This window comes from Cibotium barometz, chromosome 59 (assembly GCF_041138505.1).
Source record: "Cibotium barometz isolate CiBa-2024 chromosome 59, ASM4113850v1, whole genome shotgun sequence".
NCBI classification, from domain to species: domain Eukaryota; kingdom Viridiplantae; phylum Streptophyta; class Polypodiopsida; order Cyatheales; family Cibotiaceae; genus Cibotium; species Cibotium barometz.
Window position 1 is genome coordinate 19,445,302 of NC_141104.1, and position 13,908 is coordinate 19,459,209.

General features: G+C 43.9%; 1 protein-coding gene across 1 annotated transcript in view; it reads right to left on the reverse strand.

Moving 5' to 3' along the window:
- Positions 1 to 3,615: 3,615 nt before the first annotated feature.
- The window catches only part of LOC147605564 (putative magnesium transporter NIPA4), a 30,717-nt gene continuing 20,424 nt past the window's right edge, over positions 3,616 to 13,908 (reverse strand). Inside the window, exons 7-10 of the mRNA XM_086793679.1 lie at positions 5,276 to 5,413; positions 4,834 to 4,926; positions 4,477 to 4,594; positions 3,616 to 4,366 (exon numbers count right to left, since the gene is read on the reverse strand). Coding sequence (XP_086649805.1) covers positions 4,227 to 4,366; positions 4,477 to 4,594; positions 4,834 to 4,926; positions 5,276 to 5,413 — 489 coding nt within the window. The 3' untranslated portion in view covers positions 3,616 to 4,226. The remainder of the gene's footprint in view (positions 4,367 to 4,476; positions 4,595 to 4,833; positions 4,927 to 5,275; positions 5,414 to 13,908) is intronic.

The window sequence follows — 13,908 nt, forward strand, 5'->3', positions numbered from 1 at the left end:
ACAATGAAAGGAATGCTAGTAAGCTCAGGATGCCTTTGCTTGCCTCAATCAGGACATGTAGGACATGTGAGTATGGGTATAAAGGAAATCCTCCAACTCATGAGCTACACCAACATAGGCTAAATTAGCCACCAACAAAGAAAAAAAAAACCCAAAAGCGACTGGCTCTTAGTGCATTGTCAACTCGTCTCACAGGCTGGCTACCAACCACCAAGACAAAAAAAAAAAACTAGAGACAACGTTGCCCTCTTGCAAAGAGTCAACTTCACCACAGGCTTACACCCTTCAACAAAAGTATCAAACACTAGAAATGGCCGCCTTCTTACACAGTCAGCTCTCACATAGATTGAGAAAAAGCAAAAATCAAAACATAGTTGTTTTCGTATACAGTTCGCTTTTTTTGCACCTCCTTCTTGTCCTTGTAGGCTTTTATAGCCTTCTGTGTTCTGCAGTTCTGTCGTTACACTTTGTGATGGCCACCTATCTCTTTCCAAACTGTGCCATGCAACCAAAAACGACCTCTTCTTTTAGTCCATGGCGGTAGCTACTTCTCTCTCCTCTGCCGTCCTTCCATCTTTTTTTTTAGCGCATAGCCATCCCTTCTTCTCCAAGCATTGATGCACAAAAATAAGCCTTGACTACCACCCTTCTCTATTCATTTTTTTCCTCTAAATAATCCAAAACTTGTGTCAAAGGTTCTAAACCTTTTTTTGAAATTCATAAATCTTCATACCCATTTCTTTTGTCCTTGCTTCCATTAGATCTACAAGGGGATGGTACCCTAATAATTTAGCACCTTCTCCAATTGAAATGAATGTCTTGCTCACTGAAAACCCCCTCATACTATGTGCATTGGATTATTACAATTTAACCTTTCCCGATATACATGGATCAAGAAAAAAAAAATCATCTTATTCCCTTATTCCCCTAACAATGCAATTGCATCATGCTATATGTACAAAAATGATGATCAAACGGCTAAAAAATACATCCTAACTACACCTCCATAGCAATTAGTGTGTTCTATACAAAAAAACATGCATCCCAACTACACCCCCATAGCAACTAGTCTGTTCTATACAAAAACATGATATTGTCTTTATTCTATGATTCCCTACATTCATCCCTGGTATTATTTTGTGCATTTGTAGATTTCACAAAAAATGCCTAACACCGGATGAAGACCTTCTAAATATACTCGTGAAGTCACAATAAAAGTATTGACCAACATTTATCTCAGTGCAATGCTCTTCAAGGGTGGGGTGAGACACGAAAGCTCTCCCACTTGCCTTGTCCTTACTATCCTTTGCCTTTCACTTGCCACCCTTCTCTTTGCCTTTCAATCCGAAGGAGCACGAGCAGAAGCTTTCAAAACCAAAAAAAGCAAATTGTGTGGATTCCCAACATAGAGCAATGATAGAAATAAACGAGAGCAACAAAACTCAAACACACATCACACACAATAGCACTTAATCTAATGTATTGTATTAAGCACCAGAAAATGTTTGTAACAAATTTCTAAGTCCAAGATGTGACTACCACAAATTTCTATCCGATATCTTGCATTGGTCAACCCAACACTTCAGAAAGGCTCTACAATCAAGCTTGATTTTCAATGAGCACTCTTGCCCTTCAAAATTGACACGTTTTATGAAATATAACAAGGTTTTTTTTTTTGTATTTTAGTGTAATTTTAAAGGGCATTTTAAAATTTTACAAGTATTTGACAGCCAAAATGCCCAAAATTGGGCGTGATGCCCGTCAAAAAGCAACTATGCCTGCAAAAATGCCAAATGGAAATGCAAGAAACCCAAGCACATGCATATGGAGGGAGAAGCCCACGATATATAAGTGATGCTGATTATTACTGATGATAGCCAGCTGCTACATGGCAACCCATGTGGTGCCTCCATACACAAGAGAAGAATGAATCCACTGAGACTACCATCTTAATTGGTGACAACACATGGCTCCATTGAAACTAGGCCCAAGAATGGTGACAATGCCACTGTGCATAGGTTGCCCGACTGCACCTGCTTGTTGCCCATTGTGTGAAAACAAGATACGGGTGACTAGAATACATTAAGGTGCATCAGTGCACACAGGGGTGTGCATAAGTGTATGGCTGTGTGAGATACAAAGAAAGAAAGAAAGATATGTTCACATCTACACAAGACTCAATGGGCCCATGAAACCATGTATAGTACAAAGATAACCATGGGGACAAAAATTGAAACACGTCTCTAGAAGCCTCCCCATGCCAAATGTGGCTATGATGAGCACATGCCATGTCATCCAAGAATCTCATGCTGGCACTTCAGATGGAGCAAGCCTACTCACTTAGGACTCCTTTGCGACGAGCATATGAACAATTGGTACGAGCTAATATCGATGCAGAGGTTTCAATGTGGATGGCTAACATGGATGCTCCTACTATCTAATAGCTCGAACCCCTCATGAAAGAGAAAATGAAATCTCTCTCGTATCTCATAGTATGTCGAGCTTTCGAACATAGAGTGGGCCTCATCCTCTACCTCCCCTTTTGGTGCATACTTTGCTTAGCCTCTCTTCTTGAGGGATGTTATCGACCCTCCGAGTCTGTACTTAGAGGCATTAATTGGGCTTTTGATCATATAGTGGGCATCATACTCTTACCTCCCCTACGGTGCATACTTTGCATACCCACTCTTTTGGTGGGGTGTTATCACGTCTTCGACTATCTACTTAGAGGCGCTAGTAGGATTCTTCGAGTTGACCAATCCCGATGCACATAGCATGTGACATGTGGATCTACAGGTACCTTGGATCTCAAAGAATCCATCCCCTCTGTGTGTGTGTGTGTGTGTGTGTGTGTGTGTGTGAGAGAGAGAGAGAGAGAGAGAGAGAGAGAGAGAGAGAGACTATGAGAACAGAGCAGTACACAAAATATGTGAAAATAGAAGGTGCCTTGAGGATCCCCTAGAGCTGCGAAAATGGGAGCCTGAGGTGAGGTGAACATGTGAATGTTACACCATTAATGTTACACATGTGAATTATATGCATATGCTACTGGAAATGCAAAGACACCTCGAAGGAAGTGATAAAAGGCACTTTGCAACAACCAAGGTAATACTTACCTTCACATCAACACCCAAGCTTAAGTTGTTGAGTGGACAAAACCAAGGGCAAATAAGTTTCTTTGAAAAATCAAGTGAACTTGAAAACCAAGCTAGTGAAGAAAACAACGCACATATGCGTTTGAGTACACATACACATGACCCTCATGCATGCATAGGCATGCAAAGATTGAAGCTAGTTGTGATAATCGTACAGGTTTATGCACTTTCAAGCTCTCCATGCGTATGAAGTCTCCTTTTCTTCAAGTCAAAAACATTCCCAACACTCCATGCCAATTGGGGATGTAACTAGCCATATCAAAAATATTCAAGGTAATGTGAGGCACTAAAATCTCAAACAGAAGCAAGCATTCATTATTTAATGCCTCCCTTTCATAAAATCTGAGAGGAAACACACGTCTCCACTTACTTGAGAGCACGAGATTCACAAGGGTGAATTGCAACAGAAGTGCATAAAATGCCCCAATGAAGTGAAGCCAACACAGCACATAAAAGAGGCGTGCAAGGTAAGATTTGATCATATAAACTGCACCCATATCAGTACAATTTTGCATTAGTAGAAAAGGCAAAAATGAAGGTCAATCCACTCGAAACTAAGCTTGCAACCCTGGTAGTTGCAAAGCAAAAGAATCAACGAGGGAAAGAGACTCTCAAAGCAACCGGTCTTCAGGATCGTCGACACCAGCTACAGGACCCTGTGGGCAACACTGGGGCACATTTAGGAGATCAGAAAACTGCTGGACAAGAAGAAGATTGATCACATATTTGCCATTTATCATGCCCTGCAGTCATTGGTAACTTGTGAAAAATGTCAAAAAAAGTGGGCTTGATTCAGAATGGCTACATTTTCACTCCCCCAGTCACTAACATTGATCATTGATGTCATGTTAGACATTTCCATACATGGCCCAACCCTATTTAAATGAGGCTCACCCTGTGAGGGGCTAAACTAGCCCCAATCCATTCTGCATAAACCTTGAAAATTGAAAGGGACCTATCAGAAAGCTGGTGGCACTTTCGTTGCACAACCTTGCATAGGTAGTGACTGTATTACACAAGCTCTTGATTTCTGCCATGTATATTGACTTTGCCCACTTTTCATATCATCGTTCACAGAGGGTGTTGGTTCGAGGTGTGGAAAGACTCGGCTCTACGGAGAGGGATCTCCTCTTTTGAAAATTCATTGGCTTCGGGTCGCTTCACAAGCACAAACCGAGATGAATGCGATGGAGTTAATCCAGAGAATGAACCTGCAAACAAACTAGTAGAACACGTAAGGTGCAAGACACAAGATCATCCCATGAGTCTCTAAACATGGGACATGAAGAAAAAAGGGAGGGAGGGAGAGATGGACCGAGACCCGAAGTCATGTTATCACCCATGTCCTTGGTGGAATGCAGTAAGAAGGTGCCCGACAGGATCGTAATGAACCCACAAAGCTCAGTTAGAATCTGGGAAGGGTTTTGCCGATCCCAATCCTGTAAGACAGGTCAGCTATCAGAAACACACAAAATCAAACAAAAGAGACACCTAAGCGCACTGTATGCAGTGTTCGGGAAAGGTGCCTCAGCTTAACCTTCGGTTGGTTAGAAATCCGTTGAGATCTTGAGTAAAAGGAATTGAACCGGTTGAAAAAAATGCAATAATAGGCGTAAATTTTACTGACAGTATGAATGCTTCAATGCATATGTCTTCAATAAAAGAAGGGCCAAGATACCTTAAACATGATAACACTTGCTAGAATTGTCAGGGAAGTAAACATCACATAATAAATCGGTGAAACCACTGCCGTGTTGAACGTGTCCAGAGCCTGTATAGCAGGTACCCAGCTATTCTTGATTATCACTGAGATCTCAATTGGCATACAAAATCAAATCTGACTAGCTCCTTCACACAATCTAGTACACCTACGTAAGCACCCCTGACCCATTTGACAGTGCACTTGGAGAGCTCTTTAACCCATCAGAGGTCATGTGGGCCCCCAAACAGGCCACGCAAACAGTGTCCGTGGTTGCACCCCTCAAGTGCCTCGTGTGAAACACCAGTCCAACAGTGTATGCTACCCATTTGGCACAACTCAAGACCTTTACTAAAACAATCATGACCATCCTCACCATAAATTAGAACATAAGAATTGCATCAAAGCAGACTCTGAATACCTTGTTCAAATAGTTCATTTGTGTAAGTATACATGTAGTCACCACCATAGCAAAAACCCATGTTTGAGGATAAATAAGCTGATTCATCCCCTGGAAGGTCAACTTGAGAGCAATGCCAAGCGCTTTGACACTCATTACCTGCAAGCATTTTCAGCAAGCATAATGTGAATTCCAAAATTGACCTTATATCTAAAAGCTATGATAGAAGTAAACATCCTAAAATTAAACAATTGGGTGCCCAAAAACGCAAAGAGAAGTGAAACCATAGCATATATATAATCAAAAGCTGCATAACTTTCTTTCCTCCATTTTTTAAAAAAAGCCCTTCACAGAAGTTGATTCTCTCTGAAGCAATTGGTTAAATCTGTATGGGTGTAACTGTCATGTGCATGCACAAGGACGCTTAATCCCAGGCTAATCCCTGATTTAGGCAGCAGAGAAACACAGTTTTTGACATGATTAGGGTCTTGTCAAGCACCGGAACAGATCCCAGAGAACATGTATCAGGTCAGCCAAATATGGAGAGCTTTCTACTGGTGGTCGGCAGCTTGTTAGCAGTTACTGTCCAAAGGACCTGGCCGACAAGCGATAGGCCAGGTCACTTGGTGTTCCAAGGCCTATAAAAAGGCAAGGCGAAGATCAATCCATTCTTCCCCCAAGGTGGGGCAGGTCTAGATTTAGGCCTTTTGTTATCCTTTTTGGGAAGGCCAAAGGCTACAAAAGATGTACCTTTTTGTACTCTAAGAATATATTGAATACACAGCCATATCTCTCTCTATTCTCTGTATATGTTGATTTGTTCTTGCATCAAGAGTTCCTATGCAGTACTTGGGGCTGAAAGAAGACTACCCAGAGCTTCCGCATGTTGAGGTAACTACCCTCAAAACTTGGGCCAATTTTGCTAGTAATTTATCCTCCACTCATCATGTTCTAGCTAGCTCATATCTATAAGGCCCCTTTTATTACGAGGAAACGCCATATTTAAGCAGCTTAATCACCTAGCATCCCAAATGTACAACAAACAAAGCCTCTTGAGACTAGGCGGCTTGTACCAGCTCTGTGAAGTCTAGATGGCTCACTTCCAAAGGTGGCATACACTTTATATGTCACATGTACCAACTATATTCGGGTGCCACATGGACATATCTGTACCTAAGTGCACAACTACCTTTTGATTAAAGATGAGCACGGAGCATTTTGTGGGCCTTTGTCCAAGGACCGGTCCCTAGTTACCATCAAGATGTACTCAAATGCCCATGTATCTTATGATACAAAATAAAGAGCCTTTCTTAACAAGCACACCTGCTTTTCGTGTCCTGCAACCCCATATCCAAGTGGTTGCTGCACATAAACTCCTTGAAGTTCACTATTCAGAAATGCATCTTTATGTCCAACTGATGCATACTCCATCCATGATGGGCTGCTAAAGCAGTGACTGCCCTGACAGTTTGTCGTGGGAGAAAAAGTCTCATCATAGTCAATTCCAACAGTATCCTTTGGCAGCAAGTCTGGCCACCTGGCTATTGAGCCATCCGATTTACACTTGACTTTACATACTCACTTAGAAGCAGACACATTCTTGCCAGGTGGCAAATTCATAAGATCCCATGTTTGGTTTTTCAAGATAGAGGCTTATTCCTCTTGCATTGCATTTTCCCAATGTAAAATGGCTCATAAGTACATGGCTCTTCCACATCCATGACACTACTCATAAAAGCAAAGTCTACACTCTCCCTAGTCCTTGTTGCAGCTCTCATTCTCCTTTCAAAAGGAGCTTGCATATGGCTGTCCTAGAGTGTCTTAAGAAGTCATCTCGAGACTGTTTTGGCCTCTTGAATTGCTTCCCTTTCAACATCCTCAAAATCTTGAGGCATGTCAGGCTCATTCAAAGGAACATCATGAGGATTTGCTACAAATCATCTGGCTGATCCAAATTTTCAGCGTATGGCATGGACAAACCACCACTAAACATGTCCTGTGTGCCAGCGATATCTTCCCTATTTGAAGTAGAGAGACACGGAAGTTGTTTTTAATTAAAAACAACATATCTACTAGTGAAGATTTTGTGAGTATAACCTGTAACCCTTGCTCTCACTGCTGTATCCCACAAAAATACATTTGACCACTTCGTTATCAAGCCTGGTCCTCATCTGTGCACACACAAGTATGTCGTGCAACCAAAGACGCACATATAGTCGACCTTTGGTTCTTGTCATACGAAGCTTCATAGGGAGTGATTCTCTTCAAAGCTTTTGTAGGACATCTATTAGTTACATGTGCCCACTGCCTCAGCCCAAAACTTGTAACCCTCGGCCTTTGATCATACATCTAGCCATCTCCATCAAAGTTGTATTCTTTCTTTCTGTCACACCATTTTGTTGAGGTGTGTAAGGCATTGTACGCTCACTAATTCTTAATCCCCTTACTTTGTAAGAAGAATTGGGCATGTATTTACCCCCCTATCCGTGTGGAGGGTCTTGACATTGCAGCATGTTTTATATATACCTAGATGAATCCAAGAACATGTCCAAATTCACCTTATAAGAATATGCAATAACCTCATGGTAGTCATCCACAACAAAATAAACCATCAACTCCATCATGCATAGTATGGACTGGATACTACGACGTCCCCACTAACGTCATGTTTTATTCTCGACCATTGCAACATAATGCTGAAAATGCATAAATACCTTAGATTTTTCCTTCATATGGTAAATCCAAGTGATTCTGGAGTAGTCATCAATAAATGTGACAAAATATAGGCAACTCCCCAAAGACGGTATCCGCATGGGACCACATACATCACGATGTATGAGCTGTAATTTTTTAGACAGCCCTAACTAAACCATCTCTCGGGATTGGTTTCCTACGCATTTTGCTCAATATGCATCCCTCACATACATGACCAACTAGTGGCACATACATGACCAACTAGTGGCTCTAGGGGAGGCATACTGTGAACCATATTATGCTTTTGCAAAAGCATTAATAAACTGCCAAAGTTTACATGCCCAAATCTCACATGCCATATTTCAGCCAAGTGCACGGTTGTAGTGTTCAATATGCATGAGTAAGGTGTTCCAATTGCTACAATGCATATGCAAGATCTTTGACCTAGAATTTATCATCTCGAAATTCAACCACCAAACCCTACTTTGCTATTGTAGGCACAGAAATCAAGTTCGTCTTGATGCCTGGAACATAAAGCACAGCTTGCAAATGGAAAGAAGCAATTGCACATTGCCTCTCTGACATAGTGATAATGTATCTCTATGTACTTGGTGTCAGCATGGAAGGCTAGATTTCGTGCCATGCCATAGCACCCTAACTATCAGTGATAATGGGAATAGATGTCTGCTAACTCCCACGAAGATCTACCATCAATCTCCTACTACAGTAGTGAAAGCTGCCCTGCACTCACCTTCACATAAAGATGTACCACAGTAGGTTGTTTTTTGCTCAACCATGATATGCATCAGCTCCCAAAGAAAAAGCAATTACCACTTGCGGACTGCCTTGTGTGATAATCACCAACCCAAGCATGGAGCTCAAAATCACCTCCCTGGCATAAAACAAACCAAGAGTCTAGGTGCCTTGTAAGTACCTGAACACACGCTTAACAACTTGCCAATGTTTTGTCCTTGGGCTGTGCATAAATTTGCTTAACTGGGACACTTAAAATCGTATGCACGACCTTGTGTTATACAAGAATATGAGGCAGCCAACATCTTGGCTATAAAGATTGGCATCACAAGGCTCTCCTGCATCATACATACTCAGCCTAAGCCCAAGTTCTACTGGGTGTAAACCCTAACCCTAACTATCTTTAGGGATGTAGCCCTTGTAAGAATATGGCATAGCGGAAAGAGATACAACAAAAGAGTACACTAGACAATGCAATAGAGAGAATAGAGAGAATTCTAAAATTCTGATTATACCAAACAAGAGATAGATACAATATGATGGTGTTGTCCACTCATGCGCTCTGGTGTAGAGCTTAGATGGCGATCTAGACAAACTCTAGATGGAGGGCATACTGAGAGCATTGGATACCTTAGCTTGTTCCAAATATGTCCATTTATAGTGCTGCAGGTAGTGCGGTGGACGCGTCTAAGACGTAGGCGGCTACGCTGCATTGACGCGGCTCACCGCCCGCGTATCCATAAAGCGTCCCAACCGACCACCGCCCACTAATGATGAAATTAGTATCCAAAAGAATATTTCAAAGAATATTTCTTATATCTTTTCGAGCCGGACCCCAGCTAACGCTTGTACCCCCCATCATCTTCTAACCATCAATGGTCACAACTACGACCTCTTCCAACATCTAAACTTGGGTTCCCACTACAAATAAATGGCTAATCCTCATAATGGGGGTCGTACAAATCTGTACTATACATCAATGTGAGATATATGCTGAGAGGTGGGTATTGAACATATCCTAACAGCCCTAACTATATTTAGGGATGTAACCCTAACTATTGAAAACAAGTAGTATGAGGCTAGAACTACCGTTTCATAGCAAAACAAGCCAATTTTTAGCAAAATCAGAGTGTACCAAGTCTTGGGCAGCAGGCTGGTCGTACACCTGTGTGGATGATGTATGTATTGTGTATGGTCTGTACAGTGTCCATACATAGGCCGTACAACGTCCGTACAGTCCATGCAAAAGACGTACAGCTCCGTAAAACAAGCAGGACAAACTTACACAACGATGCTATGAAGCCTGAAAACTGGGCAAAAGCCTGACAGATGCATGCTCTGATACCAACTGTTTGTATGGAGCACTTGTAAGAGACAGAATGTGCAGGTTGGCCCATCTGAGTCCTTGTCCAGGGACATGTCAGCCAGCGTGCCACCACAGATCAATTGTGCACATCCTTGCACACGTCAATCGTTCCAGCCTCACACACAGAAGTAACCCTCTTGAATAAGGTAATGGTGTCCCAGTGCCCCGTACACTTGTCAGGCTACTTGGCCAAGTGGACTGGTACCAATCAGATCATTGTCAAAAGTTGCCTAGGTGTGTATGAACCCATTAATAATGACATTATTGACACCGAGATTTGGGGACACAAGATTGGAAGCTATGGCCCCATAACCCATGACCAAGGCGCCTAGGCCTAGAGGGCACCCTGTTAGAAGTCATCTCCTGTCTTTCTTGAGACACCAGGGCCTCTGTTGTGGGTGTGCCTGTTTTCTCATTTTTCCTCACTCCCCGTATTTTTCCCCATATTCTTCCCATTTTTTCTTGGCCTGGGGTGGCAGTCGCGTGCTGGCAACCAATTGTTCTCTTGTTTTTCGCTGGCCGACTGTACCCGACCTTGGGACAATGCTGGCCGACCCTGTTTGTGCTGGCCGACTGGCCTTTAGAGCAGGTCGTGGAGAACTGGACCCAGTCGGCTGCCTCTGGAGTAGGCCGACTGCTGCCTAGGGTCCATATATAATGGACCCCCTACTCCCTTGCTATTGTATCTTGTATTCGGGATCTTCTTTGTGTATATAGAGCAGAGTTACACAAATGTTTCCAATGTCTCAAGGCATGTATAACTACTAGGAGTTCACGATCATAGACTAAGTAGTTTTTCTCTGCGGGGGCAGTAACTTACGAGACATGTAAACTACTGGATGACCATTCTGTTGCAATACACCTCCAATTGCGATGTTGCTCGAATCGGTGATCACCTGAAATGGTTCGTCCCACGAGGCAAGTGCTAAACAAGGCGCTTCTGATAAAGCCACCTTGAGGTTCTTGAATGCCTCCAACGCTCGTGGAGTCATTCGAATCTTTTGCCTTCTTGTCTTCACTCCCTTTAACAGATCATTGAGATCTACCGAGAGGTCAGAAAACTTGTCGGTGTGAGTGGAGTATGCCTGGCATATACCCACAAATGATATGATGGCATAGGCTATCTGAGGTACCTCCCAGTTGACAATCTCGGCCACTTTAGCCAGATCAAGTCGAATGCCTTCGGCACTAATTATGTATCCCAAATAATGCACCTGGAACAGATAAAATTCCGACTTCTTTTCATTGACATAGAGCTCGTTGCTTTCTAGAAACTTAAGAACTTTCTCCACATCAATGTCATGCTACTCAACCATAGCTGAAAATACCAGTATGTCGTCCAAAAATATGAACACACACTTTCCAATCAAATCCCGGAAAACACGCATCATCATGCGGTTAAATGTAGCTGGGGCATTCGTCAAGCCAAATGGCATGACCACAAATTCATAGTGGGCCCGTTCCGTATGGAAGGCTGTCTTGGAGATGTCCCCCTCCACAATCCGCACCTCGTGGTACCCACTCTTCAAATCAAGTTTCGAGAACACCTTTGCTCCATTTAGCCTCTCGAGAATATAATCTATCCGAGGCATCGAGAATCTGCTCTTGATAGTCAGCTTGTTGAGTGCACGATAGTCAACACACAAACGGGAAGACCCATCTTTCTTCTTGACAAATAAGATCGGTACTGCAAATGGCGACACGCTGAGGCGGATGAAGCGAGATTGCAACAATTCTTGGAGTTGGCGGTCCAACTTCGATTCCATTGCCTTGGAAAGGCGATAGGGAAACTTGCTCGGGGGTTCTGAGCCTGGGAGAAGGTCAATCTTGTGGTCCTCCGGGGGACTGGGGAGGCGACGAAAAATCTTCTGAAACTTTTCATGGAGAGCCAAGTACTTCTTGGAAGCACTGGCCACCGTTTGGGCTGTCTGGATGTATATCATTGCACACTGTGCGCCTTTCCTTACTGCTCGCTTAGCCTACAAGTGGCTTATGAGCAGAAAGTTCGGAATTCCTGGCTCACACTTAATGGTCATTGGGGTGTTTGACACATTCTGATTGATCTGGAACGTGTGCTTGTCCCACTTGACATCTGGAAGAAACTTGTGAAACCACTGAATACCCAAAATTATGTCTGCTCGTACAAGAGGGACAACCATAAAATCACGCACAAATTCTATGCCTTGAATAACTAACTTAGCACCTAGAGCTTCATACTTGACGCTCGTTGTCATGCCTGTGCTAAAACCCTCATCCTGTTTGTCCACCGAAGTCAAGTCAAACCGAGTACGCCTAGCAGCCTGTTTTATGACTACATCCTCCGTGCTACCACTGTCAAACAAGACAACGACTCTCTAGCCACCTATGTAGCCAAAGGACTTGAGCAATTCGTTGCACTCATACTCCTAGTCAGGGGTGCCCTTCTGCTTATCTTCGAGCTCCCGACTAATAATTGCTCCAACTGAAGCACCGGGGTTTGAAGAACTAGGGGTAGCCGCTGGGTCTGTGTGGAAGCTGAGCTCACCACGGAAGCTGTGGAGGCAGCGGCAGCGGGTTTTGGAGGCTTCTTAGGACAATCCCGAGAAATATGTCCTTTTGTATGACAAAAGAAACATCTACCCTCCTTGTATTGAGAAAGCTCCTCAACACTCAACTTGCCACCTGTCTTGCCTGCCTCCGCTTTCTGGTCGGGAGTAAGCTTAGACGCATTGTTGGAGTTCTTGGAGCCATAGGCCCCCGGGCTCTGTCCTGGGGAAGACCCCGTCTGGTTCTGGCCTTTGCCCCCCGAGGCGATAGCCCTGGGAGAAGCCGACTGGGAAGTCTTGGGCTTGCCACCATTATGTTTCATTTCTACACTCTGTGCAAGCAAGAGTGCGTCTTCTAAGGTGGCTGGCCGAAACATACGCACCTCCCATTGGATTTGCGTGTCAAGGCCATACAAAAACTGCTCTTTCTTGTCCGAATCAGATAAGCCTAATTGCAGACACAAAGTCGAAGCTCTATTGGCAAACTGAAGGATTGGTTGCGCGTTCTGAAGCGCTCCCCTGAACTCGTCTTCGAGTCACTCAAGGTAGTGGCGCGGTAGAAACCGCTGCTGAAGGTCGCAGACAAACTCGTCCCACACATAAGCTGCCATACCTAATCTGGTGTGGGCTTGAGCCCACTGAGTCCACCAAGGAATGGCCTCACCTTCCAAGTACCAGCTGGCTAAGATCACTCTGTCAGTATCTGTCTTTCTAACTGCGGCAAAGTAAACTTCAAATTGTAACCATGAATAGAGAGTTCTGGAATCGAGTTTACCATTATACTTATTGAAGTTCATTTTCTCGGGAAAATGACTCGAGGGTGCCGCCAGTGTCAATCTGGCGTCCAAAGCTGCTAGGTAACGCTCTGTCAAATCCCCACGGATCCCCTCGTGATCGATCTTGGTTCGAAACTCGAATCCTGCAAACAAACGAACAACAAACAAGCAAGGGGGGTGCAGGCCTGACTCACCTCCCAACCATGATAGCCGTGGGCAAGCCCACAGTCTTGGCTGTCCCCACCGAGCCACGGGCTAAGCTAACTAGGATGACGTACCGACCAATCTCCTCCTCGTGACGTCCCATACCGCCACGAAGCTGCCCTCGCGGGCCTCGAGATTGCTGCCGGCCTCGGCTGCATAAAGCAGGTGCACGTCTGCACTAGATCCAGGCTCCAAGACCATAGAGCTCTCACAAACTCGCGAGATTCTCTATATTCCAATAACTAACCTTGGCCACCCTTTTATAGGCTCTTGGCCAGTCATCGGGCGTCCACACTTGGCCGCCCGCCCGTCCATACTTGGGTGCCTGCCCGTTAG